At 45.5% G+C, this 18,898-nt stretch overlaps 1 protein-coding gene across 1 annotated transcript; it reads right to left on the reverse strand.

The window, feature by feature from the left end:
- Positions 1 to 408: 408 nt before the first annotated feature.
- On the reverse strand, positions 409 to 17,700 carry ACOX2 (acyl-CoA oxidase 2). The gene is given in 16 exon segments (XM_036390857.1): positions 409 to 1,132; positions 1,853 to 1,982; positions 3,694 to 3,875; positions 3,877 to 3,912; positions 5,806 to 5,911; positions 6,884 to 7,045; positions 8,195 to 8,385; positions 9,036 to 9,198; positions 10,269 to 10,441; positions 10,839 to 10,954; positions 11,431 to 11,550; positions 12,215 to 12,322; positions 12,584 to 12,735; positions 15,275 to 15,437; positions 16,621 to 16,906; positions 17,571 to 17,700. Coding segments are annotated over 15 exon segments (2,025 nt in total). The 5' UTR covers positions 16,781 to 16,906; positions 17,571 to 17,700; the 3' UTR covers positions 409 to 1,069.
- Positions 17,701 to 18,898: the final 1,198 nt, after the last annotated feature.

The following is an 18,898-nucleotide window of genomic DNA, read 5'->3' on the forward strand; positions in this document are numbered from 1 at the left end:
TTTGTATCTGTTTCATGGAGTGGAGGATCCTGTTCTCCCATGAAGTTCTTGTCCCAGGTAGGTGGGAGCTTTCCATCCCATATCTGGTTCTGAAGGCTGTCTTGGGGGTATTTCTCTGTCATATTTTGTCTCTTCCTGTTCATACATTGCAGGTTTTTGACTTATGTAATAAGAGGCAGCAGTGAAAGCTTTATTCTTGCTCAGGAGGGAAGAAAAGCAGAACTGATGAAGCTCAGGAAAAGTTGTTTCTTTCTTGCAACACGTGGTAAGAAATATTTGTGTTAACTGGCATTGAATTATAATCACAAGATGTTCTTTGCAACACTTAATTTATGAGCAAATTAATGACTGGCCTGGATCAGCTTGCCCTTTCCATAATTATGAAGTATAATAATTAGAGAAGCAGTATTCCAAATAATACACTTTATTGGAGCTCAAGATTTATAGAAATGAGCAGCTCTATTAATGGGAAGGTAAATTCTGCAGACTGGAGCTGGCATCAGCTTTGTCTGCATCTTCATTAGGCAGGAATATTCCAGTACTGAGCAAATCAAGAGCTATTTTAATTGTCAAAACAGATGCATTTTCTAATACAGTTTCTGATCAAAGAGAACAACTTGTTCCTAAAAACAAACAATCGTGATTTCACCATGGATTTTTCAGTAAAGTTGGTTGGTTTGGGTTTTCTGAAGGCACTATATAGATACAACACACTGAGACAGGGTTCACAGTGTGGTGTTGGTTTTGTTTTTTCCTCAGTCATCACATAGTGGATTTAGAAAGAGAATAAGAAAGTCAAATGAGAATTTTGATGCTGTCAAGACACTTCAGGATAGAAAACAGTGAACCCTGGACCGTTCTGACTAGATTGTCTCACAGCAGCAGGTACCACTCAGCGCTGTCGGCATCTGTCTAATTGCAAATGGCTGGCTGAGAATCTTTCATACTTGTTGTAACTGCAAGTAAGCAACTGATTATTAATTCTGATTAGTCATTACTGATGCTTCATAAATGTACTGCTGCACAAAGAACAGGAGGAAATGTGTCCCCTTCACTTTGAACATGTTCTTCATAATTTCGATAGCGTGTTGTGCAGAAGTGGCTTCAAATACCTCTCGTAGGCTGGGCTCATCTGTTCAGAAAGAGAATGTGAAAGGAAATTAATAGCAATTAAGAAGGAAAAGGCTGGGTTTTTTTTCTTAAGAACAATCTCTGAAATACATAAAGCTGCACTACTTAAAAAACAACCAACAAACCAGCAGCTGCTTCAACTATGTCCAAGATCTTTTTCCCTATAATATGTGCTGTCCTTCGTAACCAGCACACCACACTCCTCCCAAAGGGGACAGCATACTATTTAACCTCAGAAAATATGCTTGGACTTGAATGTTTGCTGAAGGCAAATTTTGTGTTCAACTGTGGAATTTCAAAGGGATACCCATTACCACAGTAAAAATCTCACTCAAGGCCAAATGAGTTTTCAAACACAGCAATACATATTTACATCACACAAAATTTTTACATTCCTCCACAGTATGAATGAATTGAGAAAGCAAAGTGCTAAAGACCATGAAGAATCAAATTGCATTGTTTAACACTTATACTCTTTCTGGTTAAACATATTTAAAACCCCAAGTTTTGCACTAGTAGAAAGCATTAGTGTATAGAAAATACCGTGCATTTACTGCTGTTCCATAATATGTAAACAGACTTTTATTTTAGCTTATTCTGTACAATGTGATACAAAGAGGAATTAAAAGCTCTGGTCTCTTATCTGTATTGCTTTTGTTAGAAGAGAAGCAGTTTCTGCCCTGGCTGCTGTGGAGGTTGCCCGGCTGTAGTTCATCCCTACCTGGTTGGTGGGTGATTTCTGAGCCCACTCGTAGAGGCGCTGGTAAACCTGCCCGTCGTAGCTGCCCAGAGCAGAGTTCAGGCTCTGGTCTGTGAAGTCAAAAGCATCCACCAATGGCACAGCATCCTTCCTACAGAGCACAGGAGTGACATTCCTGTTACTGACAGGCTGCTGCTTTGCAAGATGGGAAAATAAATCAAAGATAAGCTTGGCAGTTTCCAGGTGTCTCCTGGAAAGCTTGTGCCAGTTTTCCTCCTTGTCTTTACCAGGGGGGTGGAAATCCTGTTTGTTGGGATTCCTCAGAGACATCTCTAGGTGACCCTGCCTTGGCAGGGAGATTGGACTACATGATCTCCAGAGGTCCCTTTCAACCCTAATAATTTTGTGATTCTGTTATGTTCTAATAATGCCCTGGGTTGTCTGCACTGCTGAATGGGTATTTGCAGGGTTTTCACCCTGGCTCCATTCCTAATTCAGGACTCACGTAAAGATTTTTTTCTCAGTAGTCTCTACCAGTTCTTTTGATTTTTGTCTTTCTTTCATTTTTCTTATGCTGTCTGTGTGTCTTATAAAATGGAATAAGGTTCCTACTAGATTGATGTGAAGTTGCTTTGCTGATCTTCAACCTTCATCCACCTTTCAGTATTTCCACTATCTCATCATGAGGTGCTGAGCTCTTCTATTCATATCTGTAACAGCAAAACAACCCTGACCCATCCAAGGGCCCATCTACTTCCAGGGGCCAGTGTGACAGCATGGAGAGCCAGAGCACAGGCAGCATTTCCTAAGCAGGCAATGGTTTCTTTTTCCTCATCCTTCCATCATCCTGGGTGTAGAAAGTTGTGCTGGCTGTACCTCACACTTGAGGTACTGGGATGCAAAGCGGTTTACTGAAATGTCACCATTTCTATCTTCCAGTTCCTTTTGGGGAAGAGCTGTCTGAAGGTTTGGGAAAGGCTGGGTTTTTGCTACAGACCAGAGAGTGGTTATATCCTTTCTACTAACTGTAAATATGTAAATACTCCATTCTTGAATCCTGTTAACAAGGCATGGACTAACACAGAAATTGCAATGAATTCCAAAGACAACATGTTAGGCTTCTGAAAATGGTATGATAAACTTACCAATTAATTCAGATTCTGTTATCAGTTCTGAAACCCCTTGCTGTTCTGGCTCAGCCCTGTTCAGCCGTTGCTTATAGTGTGTTCTTGTTTCCCTCCAGGTGGTTTAGGTAGAATTTTAGATACAGTAGCAACTCCTCTGCACCATAAGTTACTATGTTCTAAACAAACAGCTGAACCCTTTGTCAAAAAGCCTCTGTGAGTGTTGTGGTAAGTGAAAACCTTAACTCAGAATTCACAGAGTTGGTAATAAATGGTGTAGAGCAGATGCATCTGAAGTAGCTGTAGGCAGGATTGTTTGGGTACCAGTTGCAGCTCAGCCATGGCAACAGAGGAGGCTGTATTAGCTGTGGCTTGAGCAGATTTTGCAATGTGTGATGGGTTGCTGTGGCTGCCTCCTGCCAGTGTGCTCTGACTACATATTTTCCTGCTTTCACTCCACTGCAGATGGTAGAAAGTGTTCATGACTTCTTCATTTATAATTTAAGACTTTATGTTACAGAACTTTAGAGATTGCAGAGGACACTGGGGTCTGTTTTGCCACGAAAACAAGCTCTGAGTAGATGTTTCAATCAATTTCTAGTACTGCCAGGCACTGGAAATAAACACTGAATGAGATGAATTGACTGTGGAGATGTTGCCATAGGTACAGCAGCACCCTTTTATATCTAGCCCAGGGATAAACTGGAGAGCTGTGTGTGTCCTGCCAAAGCAGCTCACCGAATGACAGCCAGGAGGTCCAGGTAGGCTGCTGTGACCATGTCCATTTGAGCTGCAGATGTGTATCCATCATGCAGGAAGGCCCCTGTGTTTGAGAAGATCCCATGTAGTGCAAAGAGGTCACAGAGATGTTTCATAATCTTCTGGATGCCAGCCTTGGTCTCGAGTTTTTCCACAGTTTCCTGCAAAGTTTTTCACTGCAATGTAGTGGCAGTGAGCCTGGAAAACAAATGCAATCAACAGTGAATGCACCTCAAACACTTTAGTAGGCCAAATGACTCAAATGTTCTTGCAAAGAATATAAAACCTTTTCATTTCCCTGGCACTTCTCCAGTCTGTATCCTTTGTTTGCTGGGTGACCAGGCCTTTCACATTCATGGCTTACAGCGACAGCAGAAGACAGAATGTGTAAACAGTCAGCACCATGGTATTTGTAAACTCCAGAAAACTGCTTCAGAAATCATGATGATATTTATTCTAAATAGTTCTGATCAATATCCCAAAGAGTTTATGTGAAGGAAACACATTGGAATGTGCTTGTGTTTTAAGTGAATGTTGGTTGTACATCAACAGGAGAAAACTTCTGTTGAAAGCCTTGGGCTCATGGTACTTTGGGATCAGTGTCTACAAGGCTTCAGCTCTGGAAACACCATTGTCACAGAAGAACAACCAAATTTACCTCCCACTTTTGTGTAATTTTGGGGTCACACACCAGTAGAATGTCTGACCCACAATAGAATATTAGCAGAGGTGGAGAGATGCATTAATTAGGCTGACTCTGGCTACACTGACACTGCTGGGGATGGTTGCTGGTGCTGGGATCTGTGTGGGTTCACTCCCCCACTGCTCAGTTCCCTTCCAGCTGCAGGTGTAAGCATGGCACACCTGCACTGCAGCCTTTCCTGCTGCCACGGTGAAGCAGCAGAGGTGGAGGCCAGTGTGGAGTGCAGAACCTGCCTGAGAAGCTGAGTGGCCCTGAGTGGGCACTCAAGCAATTCACTCAAGCAATTAACCTGTGTGGAGTCTGCCCAGTGTCTGAGCAACTCAGCTGAGAGCTGGCAGGTGTCAGTTCAGAGAGCTGCCATGCCAGATGTGTGGGTGAATCTCCAGGGAAGGTATGGAATAAGAAGTAAATACAGAACTGCCCCAAGAAAGCAGCAGTACATCAAAATTTTAAAGTTATGGGGAAAATTCAAGAGGTTTGGAGACTTTTCCTGTCCCTGAAATACTTGAGAATCTTTGGGGGCCCAGATCCCGTTTTCTGAAGAGTCTACCAGCAGCACTGATGATACCACAGCCAGCCCTCTGCTTATGTTAGGCTCTTCAGAAATAGTTAATGATGTTAAAGTAAGTCGGGAGGAAGGGAAGGCCTTCACCATAACTGTAGTGGAATTGCACTTAATTGCATATTAAAGGAATTTTGGTTTTGGAGATACAGCACTATCAACAGATTCAGTTTTCGTTAATATTTAGGGCTTTTCTCCCCTCTTTTCTGCTTAATTCTGTATTAATTCACCCTTGTTTTAGGGAACAAATGCTGCTGTCCCAATGCTATTTCAGCTGAAAGCATCTCTTATAAATCTGATTTATCTTTCAGCAGTAGTTAACATTGCACTTATCACTGGTTTTCACTCTATTCCCTGCAGTTGTCTTTCCAGCAGATGGAAGAAGTTCCAGGCATGTTTCATCCTTTGCTGTGACTCCACCAGCTTTCAGTGGAGTGGCTTTAGGAAGACTCCTCTGGGCACCAGAAATGCTGGATTCTTATAAAAAGATGAGTGTTGGCTGGAGATGGTGGGGTTTTGTTGCAGGACATGGGAGGTCTGATTCTGCCAGTAGTGGCAGCATAACTGTGAATGTATTTTTTCCCCCCCTTTCATTTCTCCTAGTCTTTTTCTACCTGGCCTATACAGACAGCAAATTTTTCAGATAAGGAATTGCTTCTTAATACAACTTTTCCACCATGCAGACCACAGTGACAGTGTTTGTGGTGTCTCTTAGATGCCAACAGGAAACAATAAACAGCCCTGAGGCTTTAAGCTAATCATGCCATTTCTGCTGCATATTGTTTCATAAAGACAAACATCAGATAAGCAGATAAATTTTGCTAACCTTTGCAGCCTGCACCAGCTGCACTGTGCACTGGTTCCATGCATCATGCTTTTTGACTCCAGACTGGATCAAGTCCTGTAGTTTTGCTGCTGTGCTGCTTGTGAGCCTGGAAAATTGAAAAAGCACAAAGCATCTTGTATGTGCATCCCACATGCATGAATTTGCACTCGGGAGCTATGTGTGACTGAAGTGCAAACTGGCATTTCTGATATCTGGAGTTACCTACACTCAGTATGAGTGAACTTAGATTATGCAAAATCTAAGTATAAATTGTGGGAAGAACCCAGACCACCCTGGTCCTGAAGGATTTCTGCCTTCTCAGCTTCCAGGGTAGTTTACCAGGGGTTTGGCTGAGCCTTTCTTGGGTTATGTGTGTGTAAGGAGAGTTTGCAAAACAAACAGTAATACTGGACTGCTGTCACATTATGTTTCTCCTTTTCTACACAGGAATTCAAATCCTGTTCTCATTGAGGAAGCTTTTTGAAGAGTGGCTGTTTTTACACTGGTTTTTATACTGGTTTCAATGACAGCAGGGTTGTCTTTTCCCCTGATTTTCAGAGGTGCACCTATACAGCCCATAATTGTGTACATAATTCTGAGACCACTCATGATATAATTTTTATTTATGTTGAGTTGCTGAATGTGTGTAGTTAAAAGGCTACAGACAGAATGAGAGGCTCTGTTCTTGCTGTGGTGTAAACTGAAAACAAACATCACTTTCTCAGGTATGTGAAATGTTAAGATTTTAATAGAATTGCTCAGGGTCCAATAAAGATTTTACTGGATGGCAACTCAGTGATGTGGTCTGGGATTTACTTTAATAGTGCCACCAGCTCTGTGAAAGGTAGTTGTTTGTAGCACATGGCTTAAAAACTTCTGAGTGTGAAAGCTTCATACTGAACATCTGACATGGCTGTTCACCCTGTGCAGCCTTCCTTTTCTTTTTCAGGAACAGATGGTACCAATCCTAGTTTAACTTGTTTTATTTTACCTCCCTTTTCAGCAAGGAAGAAGCAGAGCTCTTAACACATTTCTGATGTCAAAGACAGAAATTCTGTCTCCCATCCTCTGTACTGACCTGACTGCCACGTGTTGATAGGCCTCAGTGTAAATATCTGGACTGAGAAAATCCAACTTGTTCTTGGCTGGACACTTCCCATGTTTCACTGCAGCCAGATAAGTGACAGATGGTGGCACAGGCTGGCCAGCACTGGCTGCCATGAAGCACTTAATCAGGAACCTGGGAAGAGGGTAACAGTCAGAGCAGGGTATGGTGGTGATCTCCTTGCAGCAAACAGATATGCAAAAAGTAAAGTGGGCTCAGGTGAGGAGCAGCAAGGTGTGACCCATCCAGTGGCCCAGAATGGACTTGAACAAGTAATGACCTTTTGTTTTGTATGTTACTCACAGCAACCTGATCTGTGGCAGGTCTCGGGGGGAGTTGTCTGCCTTATTAAATAGTACAGCAATCCATAATGATAATTTTTTCAGCAGAAACTTGCTGTGCCTATTGGCAGTCTCAGCAGTGTAGTGATTAGATACATTATCAACTTTGCAACCTGAGTCTCAGTGCTCTGGAGTTTTTATGGTGATTTGGCCTTACCCTCTGTCATCCCCAACACAGAGTCACATTATGTTAACACATGAGACCCATGCAGAGAGTTTACAAGGAGCATTCCCCACTCCCTTAGTTTTTTGGTACCTCTGCTATGAGCTAGACTGGCCAGGTCTGGAATTAAAAGGTTACAGCATTTCTCTTGACTTTGCTGTTGATCTTGCAAAAAGCAGTAATGAGTGCAGAAATGTCTGCATGGCAGCACGGAGCTATGTGGTGGCTCTGACCCTTGGAAGTGCCCTGGTTTTCTCCTTCTAGTAAAAACATACATTATTAAAAGTTCAAGCAGCTGTAGTTTCTTTACCCAGTATTTCATCTACTCTTGATAATCATGAGGTCTGCATGTTTCAAGGAAAGTGATGTTCTTGGAGCACGACTCAGCCACTTTCAGTATCCAACAACTTTGCTTTCTCTGAATGACCCCACTTTACCAATATTGCATTACATGGCACCATGGTCACATTGGTTGCTTAAAAAATTACCCACAAAGCTTTGACAGCAATACCTTTCCTGTGCTACCAGGCAAAGAGGAAAATGAGGTTATGCAGAACAGCACCTGCATACGTCCCCAAACCAAAAATAGAAGAGATAATCCAGTTCCCACACACTTCCATGCTTGTTAGACTGAAGGCATGAATAGTTTATATCCTGAGCTGTATTTTTAGATGGTGCTGTGAGAAAGGAGTAGCTGGTTTTACTGGTTTTGGAGAAGAAGTGGTAAAGGCTGAATAAATGAGGGGGCAGGCTTTTAGATGAACACATTTGAATTGTTACCTGGCAGTTTGCAGGAGCAAAATGGTGTTTTCCCCTTCATAAATACAAGAGGCAAGTATTTTGGTATACAAGGAAGGCAGTCCACTCAGCAGGGAGTAGCCATGGCCCCCACAGGCCCGGAGACAGATCTCCACTCCTGCCGTGCAGTGCTGAGTGATCATGGCTTTAAAACCTGAAGATAATGCATGGAGCTGTTAAAAAACAAGAGAGAAAAAAAGCAGAGTATTACCAATGGAATCCTCAGAGTAAGTTCCTTTTTTAATTTTCTGCAGTATCTGGGCATGAAATCCCTGTCAGGTACCCCTTTGAATGCTGGTAGCACCCAGTTCCCTGAGCCTGACCTTTGGTGTCTCTCTGGGATGCTGTACATGCTCCTGCTGGGCACACTGTAGTCAGTTTATGCATTTTTGGGTTTCTCTCAGCCAGTTCTGGCTTTGGCCACCTTTGTTCAGAGTGTGTTTTCATTTCAAGCACCTAATTGCAAAGTATTCTGTTCTGTTTAAAAAGTCCCATTTTTGGTTTTGGCTCAGATGTTCGTGTGTGCGCACTGGAGCTGAAGTTGTGTAATAACACTTTGTGCCACCAGCTACTTGGAACAAGGTTCTGGACATGCTTTTCAAGGACTTTTCACTCTGCAATGGTTCCCAAAACAAAAAGTTTGGGGTGGTACAGTGAATGCTGTTGCTGACTGGTTGCAGATCTGGGACACGTCATTGGAGCAATTAGTGCTTCCCCTTTCTCCAGTTCTCTAGTGGTGAGAGGAATACTTGTCCAATTTCCTAAAATACTTTAACATTTAGGGAACAGAAGTTCTGTATGAGTTAATCCTGCTGCAGCTCACCTCTGGCAGCATGTCAAAGTTCTTCCTCTGGATCTCTCTGTACCCCCTGTCGAATAGCTCCTGCAGGTAGTCATTGGTGAAATGAAAGGCATAGGCAGCTGCCAGCTGGGGCAGCAGTTTCTCTTGCTGAGTCTGGTAGTCAAGGATTTTTGCTTCTTGTTCCCTGTTGGAAGATAGCTGATGAAACAGGGAAAGTATGGACATGGGCATAGCTACGGTTACTTTACCTGCTGCAGAATGAAAATGGCATTTTTCATTACCAAGAAGCAGTGTGTGCACAAGACTGAGCTGACAGTGTGGCAGCAAATCTGTCCAGCTTGCAGAGTTGTTGGAGAAACAACCCCAAAAAAGCCTAACAGTGTAGAAAAAGCTCTGTGTGGTCAGTCAGTGCAGAGGGGAACAGGGACTGCAGGAGAGGATGAGAGTGAGGCCTTCAAGGACAGCAAGTTGTTAGGTGCTCCAGAAAAGGCAGTGGCACTGCACCCTGATAAACTTTGGCTTTTTAAATGGAATCTTTGTGGCCCTGTGCATAGAAATGTTTCCCTAAAAATATTTGAGTCTGAATTATTTAAAGTTTTCTGAGCTGTTTTTGGATGTTCTTTATCACTTCTGTGGTTGGTACATTTATGACTTCTGTCAATGGAACTAGACATTACAATAGTTCAGCTGCTGTGCTCTTCTGTTTGGTTTGTGTTTGAACCTAACCATGTTTTTTCACGAGGATCTTTCTGCTTTTGAAAGGATATTTAAATGGAAGTCTTTGTAATGCATTCAAATTAACTTATTTCTTTAAAAATAATGGGGATTCAACACTGAATACAATTCAGTGCTTAAAATTTGGATATTAGATTTCTGGATGTTGGAAGGCATTTTAATGTCACATTCATTAGTAGGGCACTATGGAATAACAATTCAGCAACTTGTCCACTTTGTCTGGATTCTGCTCAGTTATGGGATTACAGGGGAAGGCCAGTTACAAAAGAGTAAGTTGCCTGTGTGAGCCACTGACCTATTCAAAGTATGAAACTTATCTTGGAAAGAACTGTAAACATTCTCTTGTACTTTGACTGAAGCTCGTTAGTGTAAATAATGGGGAAGCATGTTTATCATGCCCTGTCTGGGCCAGGAAATCAGCCAGTGATGGGCTGAAAGATAAGACGAAGAGAAGAAATACAAACTGGTGTGGGGGAACACAGGGTACAGTTCCCTTCCCAGTGGGATGCATGGCATTACCCAGGCTTTAGCTTGGACTGGCGGCGAACCACGGAGTAGCGGATGGCGATGGTGCACGCCTTCTTGAGGGGAATCAGAACCTCGTCCGAAATGAGGGAAATGCGCACCGTCGTCATTGTGAAATAATTGATCTGCTGGGACCCCTGTCTGACATAGGTGCCGTCTGGTCGAACCTAGGGTAGAGAGAGGCTGTCAGGTGCTGCCTTAGTCAGTACTGTTGTGGACGTGTAATCGCTATGCATGGAATAAAATGGATATAAAAGTCCTTCATTGAATGCAAACAATGCTTTTATGTATGATGGATGAAATACATCCATTTGAAGAGACAAACTCTTACTGTTTGTGGCAGAGGTAGGTTCTGCCTGCCCCATGATCCCCAGCTTCTGAATGTGGAATTCTTGATGCTGACTTTCATTTAGGATTCAGGTACCTTCTGCCCTTGCTAAAACCTCAGAGACTTGCTGACACTCAAAGGAAGATTTTTGTCCCAAATTTAGACAGGTCCCTGTTGTCTCTCTGGCTGTGGAATGAGAGTCTGACAGCAAGTTTGTGATGTGAGTCCACACGTACCTCACAAAACTTGCTCAGCATGTTCTCCCTGGGGACGCGCACGTTCTTCAGCAGGAGGTACCCGTTATCAATGTGCTCAAAATTCATTTTGGGACCGATGTCTCCTGCAGTTATGCCTGCAGCAGGAGAAAACACAGCCTGCTTACTTCCACTTGAACTTTTTCCTCCCCATTTTGTGTCAGGATGGGGACTTCCAAAGAAGGGCACGATGAGCTCTGCCTCTTCCCCAGCATGGGTGATCTTGCCCGAGGGGTGAAACAGGCATTAGAATGCCTTGTAGTAGTTTGTTTCCATGATCCATTGACAGATGGATCTGTGCTGGCTGGGGTCAGAACTGAGGTGTTAATGCAGAGGTGCTCAGAGCAGCCCAGGCTTCTGCTTATGTCAAGGGCTTGGTCTGGATATGGCTGAAGATACGTTAAATTTCCCTTCAGATCAAAAGGTTGGGGTTAATGATAACGGCACCTTGGCTATCTCTCTTGGCTTGATTTTGGCAATTATAACTCACCCTGGGCCCAGTGTTTTAGAAAACATTTAAGGGCAAAATAGGCAGAGCACCTGCACAAGTGCTGCAGTGTCTGGGGTTATTTACCTGGGCAGAGGGAATGGTCCTGAAGGCTGCGTATCTGCACGATGAAGGGATGGATGCCATAGCACTTCCCATGGATGTACAGCTGAGCAAAGACCACTGTGTGGGTTGCTGATCTTCCCACTGTGAGAAGAGAAACAGCCCCATTCCCTTAAGACAAGGTACAGCACGAAAACAGTTAAGAGAGGTCAGTACTAGTTATGTGTTGGGTCTTAGGTATGGGTCAGCACAACCTCAATCAGCCTGCTCTTAGCTCTCAGAAGTTGCACCATCATTCTGCCTCTGTTGCTGCCCAAGAGGCTTGGATTAACAGTTTTGTAACAGTATGAGAAAAAATAAACAGTTTGAGCTAATGTAGCAGTGAGAGTGGGAAATGCTGTGGCTATTGCAGTGACTCCAGTTATTTTCTGTGAAATACCTTCCTGAAGGGAGCAAAGAATTTCACACTTGAATCCTTTATGCTGAGACTGTCTGATGGCTTGAATCCTTTATGCTGATGACCTCCCTGCAGTTTTTGGTTGTCTGAGTATTATTTAAAAAGAAGAGAATATTTATTCCTGCAGAGGCAAGAGCTTTCCTGAGTGAAGTCATTCAGCCTGCAGCACAAAGGTTTTTGTAGATGATTGTGGCTCCTTTGTGGCCTTTGAACTTGGACAACCTCCTTTCTCTTACTTCCTTGTCCATGTATCTTTTATTGCTAGCACCTGGACCCTCAAACACAAACTTAACCAGGGCAGATGGAGTAACTGAAGGAGGCAAAACCCAAGATATTTTGTGTGGTACTTACTGTCTCCAGGCCACCACTTCATGGCAGAGATCTTTGGTGTGTTCAGTATAAACTCCTGAGTAGCAGTATCAAAAACTGCTGTTGTTTCCAAACCCTGAAGATAAGTGCCTTTAAAAAAAGAAATTTAAAAAGTATCTATCTATTTATCTATTTCCTGGTACATCACGGGGATGGAGAGAGCAAAGGATCCCTGGAAGCTGGCTGTGGGTATTATCAGGGTTTTGTGGTTACCCTTCTGATGAGAACCATGAACATGAACCCAACCACCCCCGTCCCAGGAAAGGATGGACAGTGTGGAGTCAAATTCCCATGGGAATCTGGGCTGCAGGCTTGTGTCATAGAGAAAAGCTGTTTTCCCTGCAGCCTTACCATGTCCCAGTTCAGTCTGGGCGTAGCTCCCAATGAGCTTGTGCTGGGTGGCAAGAGGAATCCACTTGGCAATCTGTCTGTCCGAGCCCAGCACTGAAATGCTTCTCATGAAGACGCGGTGAAGGAGGAACGCGACATCTCCTGACAGTGCCCTGCAGAGAAGGCACAAGGGCAGTTTTTCAGGGGATGAAGTTACAGGCATGTGATGAATGAGGCAGTGGCACTGCAGCGGTCACCAGACAGTACCACCTGCTGCCTTTTGATTTCTGCCTTGTCATACCTTGCCCAGCACCCAGCATCAGCACAGTGTTGCAGGTGCCCACAAAAGTGCCCTTCCAAGCTGCTTTTGTCTCTTTCATAACAGAGTTTGCATATGTGTCGCTTGCTCTTTTCACTTGGTCTTGGAGGAATTATCTGTTCTGAGTAGCAGATGCTGAGCTAAAAGCACAACCCAGCTCTGTGAGCATTTATATTTTTATTTTACTTCAGAGGATTTTTTTCTTGATTATTTAAGTCAGATTTTGAAGCTGAACTAAAAAGAAAGAACAAAACAGCACCCTACTTGAAAAACCTCAAACCCTAGCAGTTTACTGTGAGACATATTATACTGAATTACACTTGTAGGTATCTGGGACCTGGATCTCCTGAACCTTCCCATTCCCATTCTGGAGAAATACCAGGGTATGTTGGGTTTGTTGCTGTGCTTTTTGCTGTTTGTTTGCTGTCAGTGAACAATACTGGGGTTCATGGAGATTTTTCCTGAATTCAGATGTTATTTTCTTGTAGAAAAATGAAAATACATCCAAGTAACCCCTGGTCCTTCACCATCTGCACACATCCTAAAAAGCACTATTCCAGAAACTGTGTATGGGAACTTGGGTACAGTGATTTCCATGGTACAAATGAGAAATTTATTTAAGCTTTTTTAGTGTGTGAGAAATAATAAGAAAACATGAGGAATATAACTATATCCCTCTTCCTGGGATTCCTCAGAACATGGTTGAATTACCTCACAGATATAGGTACATGTACAGGCCTGTGCTGTTCTCAGCAGCTGAGTGGCTATTAGCACATTGCTTTACTGCAGTGCTCTAGAGAGCATCTCCTTTCACATAGATACCTTCTGTTGTTAACAAATGACTCTGACCTTTCTTTTATACTGGCCCTGAGAGAGAATTAATCATGCTGAAACAGTGTGGGGGGGAAATATGAACAAAGAAGTTAAAGGAAAATTGCTTTGATTAACAGAAAATGACTTAATGAATCCTTGGCAGCATGGCCAGAAATAATGTTCCTTTACTGTGATTTGAAAAGCTGGATTTTAAATTGTATGAGTGATTCACTGTGCCTGGCACTGGGAGCCAGAGTTCTGTCATAAGAGCTTGGTGCTCACCTGGAGTTCCATGAGGCAAGGGCTTGCCCTGCCAGACAGCTCTGCTCCTCATCCAGCAAATGGGACAGCACAGGGCTGGTCCTGACACAGCCTTTGGCATCAGGGGGCCTGATAAAAGCACATCTGGGTGGGATGTTTTTTGTTCTGAGGGAGCAGTGGAGAGCTGCTTTTTAATGGGAATATAATGATCAGGTCCAAGAGCTCTTGATGGCACATTTCCCCCTTCATTAGTTCTGCTTGCTGTAAGTGGTGAAGAGCTCAGCATAAAAAATGATCATCTTTCATATGATGGGGTCAACTTTTTAGCAGGGCCTGCTACCACAGGGCAAGGGGTGATGGTTTTAAACTAAAAGAAGGTAGATTTGGACTAGACATAATGAAGAGCTCATTTTCAATGATCATCGTGAAACAGTGGCACAGGTTGCCCAGAGAGCTGGTGGATGCCCCCTCCCTGTAAACATTCCAGGTCAGGCTGAACAGGGCTCTGAGCAACCTGATCTAGCTGAAGATGTCATTGCTCACTGCACAAGGCTAGATGGACTAGATGACCTTTAAATGTCCTTTCCAACCCTAACTGTGCTGTGAGTCTATGAAATGCCAAAAAATGGCTCTGAGTGTCAGCAGTGCTGTGTAAGGGACAGGCATTGCCCTTCAGAGTGACACTTCTGAACTTGCACCTTCCTACTGGGAATGTGACCCCACCAAGCAGACAGCGTGCCCTGGGCAACAGCCAGCCAGGAACTGACTGAGCAAAGGGGAAAGGAGGGGCAAGCAATGGAAATGTGGAGCTCAACCCCACACAAAGTGTTAAGAAAACTTTTAAAGGAAAGGACTATGAAAGTACTTTATTCTCATTTACCTACAATCTGAGGTTTTTTTCCTTTTTTTTTCTTTAATAAAATATGTGTTTTCTAGATACACAAAATGTAATCTTTAATTTATTTAGAAGTCAGTAATGTAACTGAAACAGCACCACTTCCAATTCTGGTTATACATTTAAGAATGTCTAAGGGGTGAAATGAGAGCTGCAGCACAAGTAATGAGATTGTTGAAGTGGAAATCTCATGTTGTGGTTGTGAACTGCTTGATCTATCACACTGTACCCATGTGCTGCTCTCTGAGAAGTTCCCAGTCATATACCACCATTTTCCCTTTTCCTAAGTGTGATGCTGAAGTAAAAACCTGCAGCACATTTTTATCCAAACCTAATCTGTCAGCTGTTAGCCTTTCACAGCCTTTACTAAAGCTGATTCTTTAACAAAAAATTAGTTGTACATAGAAAAAAAAAATGAAATCACCTGTAAATGTACTTATATTCAGGTCCATTCTCAGTCCATCCCATCTCATGCATCTTTTTCTGGAGATGAACAGCCTTCCTGACTGCTGCTTCGTACCTCTCATTCTGGGTCTGGAAATACTGATTTTCTCTGCTAAACACAGGGTCAGATTCGATAGCTTCCACTGCAAAGCAACACAGAACAGTTGGTTCTCCTGGGGCTGGGGAAGTGGAGGCAGCGCCTCAAGCCACGTTTGGGAAGAGCAGGCAGGACTGGACTCATGGATGCTGATGCTATGATTTTCAGGGTGCTTGCAGGCAGGTTTTGTTTTGCCAGTTCTGGCTCCCAGAGTTAGTCACAGCTAACTCTGAAAAGCAGTGGGTTTGGGGAAGCACAAGGGGAACTGAGTGGGCCTGGCAGAGGGAAATGGTGGCTCAGTGGAAATGGTGACCCTGCAGGGTAAGGCATCCTCCCCTGGTCAGGGTGGGAGAGGTGACTTCTGGCAGAAGATGCCAAGGATCCCTCGGCCTCCAACTGCTGTGAGAGCAGTAAGGGCTGTGGTGAGCTGCATTTTGCCCAGGCTGTGGTGAGTTGCATTAGCCAGAGGGTGGATTATGGCTGGAGCCTGCTGGGTATCCTGCTCGGGATGTTACCAGCCCATTGCACTGTTACACAACAACTCATGGTCACTATTTCTGTGTCAGTTTGAACACTCCCCTTGTCCATTTTGCCTTAAAACCTTGAGTCTATTCATATGGAAGGTTATGAACTCCAGTGGCACTGTGAAGAGGGCAATCCCAGTGGTTGTGCTGTTTTCCCTCTGGTAAGTGTATAATATGGATGCAGTTACAGAGACAACAGTGAGAGTTTTTTCCCTCTATTTCTTCTGAGCAACAGTAATTTTTTGGCACACCCATCACGACTGAGAGCAGCTCAGCCTGGTTGAGCCAACCCACGCACAAAATTCCCCACCTGGATGAGCCCGACGTGCCAAGGATGAGATCTGGCTGTGGTTCACACGTGAGGTGCATTTCTGCACAGCAGCACCAGCCCCTGCACACATTGCCCTCACACATGGATCCTTGACCCTCAGTTCTTGTATTCCAGTTTAACCAGCCTTGCCAGAGACAGGGGATGGGAGCAGGGAGGAGGAAAAGCTTCAGACAGCAGGAGTGGCTGCGGAGGAGTCGTATTGATTTACATGAAGAGAAGACTCCAGCTCCACACTCTCACTTTTTAAAGAGATGGGGGATAAGCAAATGCCCAGGAGCACAAACCCCACTGTGCTGCAATGGAGCAGCAGAGCAGCAGGACACAGGCATGGCCTGTGCCAGCCCCCAGCAGGGCCTTGTCTAAGGGTCACTCACCCACTGCCCTCCGTATCTGTGTCTGCTCCACGCCGCCGTCCAGCAGGGCCGTGAGCCTCTCCACGCTGAAGGAGGCTGTCTGCCGCTCGCCGCCGAGGTCGGGGTTCACGCTGCCGAGCACTGAGCCCTGACAATGCTTGCTGGTCTCCAGCAGAGCCATCCCAGAGCCTGCGCTGCTCTGCAAAGGGACAGGGCTCCTCTGGCACTGGCACCTGTGTCACTGGATGCCTGATGGAGGCGTTGGCACAGCGAGTATGGTTTTGGTAGGTTGGCCAAGATGTTGCACCTGCACAAGGGTTGTGTGAATATTTAGGCACTCCTCATTGCAATAGACAGTGGAGATTTATGGCACTTCCAGGAACTCAAATTGCAGGTTTTATGACATATTTTAAAACATAAATATTTCTCTTTTCCCAGTCTGTCCCCAGTATTCTATGAAAAGTTAATGCTGCAATATCCCACTGCTATGTGTTAATGTTTATGGGAGTTTCTGGCCCAGGGCTCACAGGCACTGGGGGCCCTGCCTGTGCTGCCTCTGTCCTTGGGGCTCAACCCCTAACTCCATGTTAGTGGGACTGGTCGCAGGACACTAGTAAAAACAAAGCCGTAGTGAGTAGAAAACAAATCAGATTTTTCCTCTGAAGAGGCTGCTGCCCTTCCAAGCATCAGATTACTTTAACAAATACAAACTCTGGAAAACACTGCAAATGTGTTATTAATTCCTGCTTTTTCTGATATTCAGGTCTTTAGTCCAAGGTGTCTTGCTGCAGAGAGAAAAGCCCCGGGGCGGCGCGGCGGGCACCCACGGCCGGGGTGACCGGGCGCTGCCGTGGAGCCGTCACGGGGAACGCGGGGCTGGGCCCCGGAGCCGCCTCGGCCTCAGCTTCCGTGCGCCTGCGGGAGGAAAATGCGATTCCTTTCTCTCCGTGCAAGTGCAGTCCCCCACGTACCTCGTCTCACGCGTCCTCCGTGGAGCCGTCCGGCTGCTGCCTCCTGCCTGGGCCGCGGCTCCCGAGCCCTGTGCGGGGACCTTGTCCCCGGAGCCGGCGCCGCGGGCCGCGGGCGTTCCGGGGAGCGCTGACCTCTGCAGGCAGGAAAATCCCAGCGCTCGGAGGGCTCCGCGCTTCCAAACGGGGCTGCTTGTGATCCGCTAAGGGCAGCTGGCGCCTTGGAGATTGCTCTTCCAGCTCCGTCCCCAAACGGACACCCTGCCCTTGTCCTGGTGTTTTAAATTTTGGTTTATTGTTTTCGTAGCCTGCTCCGGGTGCAGAGCAGCACGCTTGGGGCTGGCGCTGCTCTTTGCCTGGAGCTTTGACGTGCTCAGCGTTTCCCCAGCTGTGTCAGGGCACTGCCCTCAGCCCTTCCCGCAGCTCGGGGTGCAGGGCCGGGCTGAGGGGCTCCTGCATGCCGGGGGCCCGAGGGAGCCTGACACGGGATGTGCTCCCTCACCTCCGGCTGTACTGAGCCTGTCCCTGCTGGGCAGGAGATGGGAACTCACACCCCTCACACCCCGCTGACCCTGGCTACAGCAGGATGAGCCTGAGGAGAGGAATCCAGCAGAGGATCCCCCTTGGGCACGGTGCATCCATGGGCCTGTGCTGCCGCTGCAGACCCACGCTGGAAGCTGCTTTGTCAGGGAACGAGCGAGGTACAGCGCCTGGGGTTCACATTACAGAAGGCTTGCTTTAACATGGGAAGTTAAGCAAATGTTGGGATATCGGATGTAGTTTTGAGTAACGATAATTTTAAGCCTGGAGCTGAGTTTGTTGAACCAAGCCCAGCAGCCACGAGGAGCAGCAGTCAATGAGAGCAGCCAGCTGCAATGCAGTGAGTGGCTCATGGGCAGTGGACAGTGTGTGCGGGATCACTGGTGATTAAAGATGCCTTGTGGCTCCATCCCACTCCCAGAGTGACAGGGTGTCCTAGGGATGTGCCAGTTTCTGCTCTGTACTGCACAGTGTCTGTCCCACAGTGACTCGGGGTCATGAGTGGTGGGGAGGCAGTACATCCTTCTGAAGTGCTCTGTGGGGTTTTTCCATTTGTTCTTACATTTCCTTCTGCTGGAGCCAGCAGTGCTTGGCCTTGTGCTTCTTGACTGCTGTTTGTAATTCAGCGGGTGGGTCTGGCTCTCCTGAAGGGAGGGTGTGGGATGACAGATTGGAAAAAGCCTGTCCCTGAATCTCTTTGCAACCTGATGTTCATGCAGGTTTATATTTGGGCAGGCTCAGGTGCTGCCTGAGTAGGTCATTGCCAGTCTGTGTTAGTGAGGTCTGAGCTG

The sequence above is a fragment of the Molothrus ater genome, chromosome 11 (assembly GCF_012460135.2).
Source record: "Molothrus ater isolate BHLD 08-10-18 breed brown headed cowbird chromosome 11, BPBGC_Mater_1.1, whole genome shotgun sequence".
Taxonomy (NCBI): Eukaryota; Metazoa; Chordata; class Aves; order Passeriformes; family Icteridae; genus Molothrus; species Molothrus ater.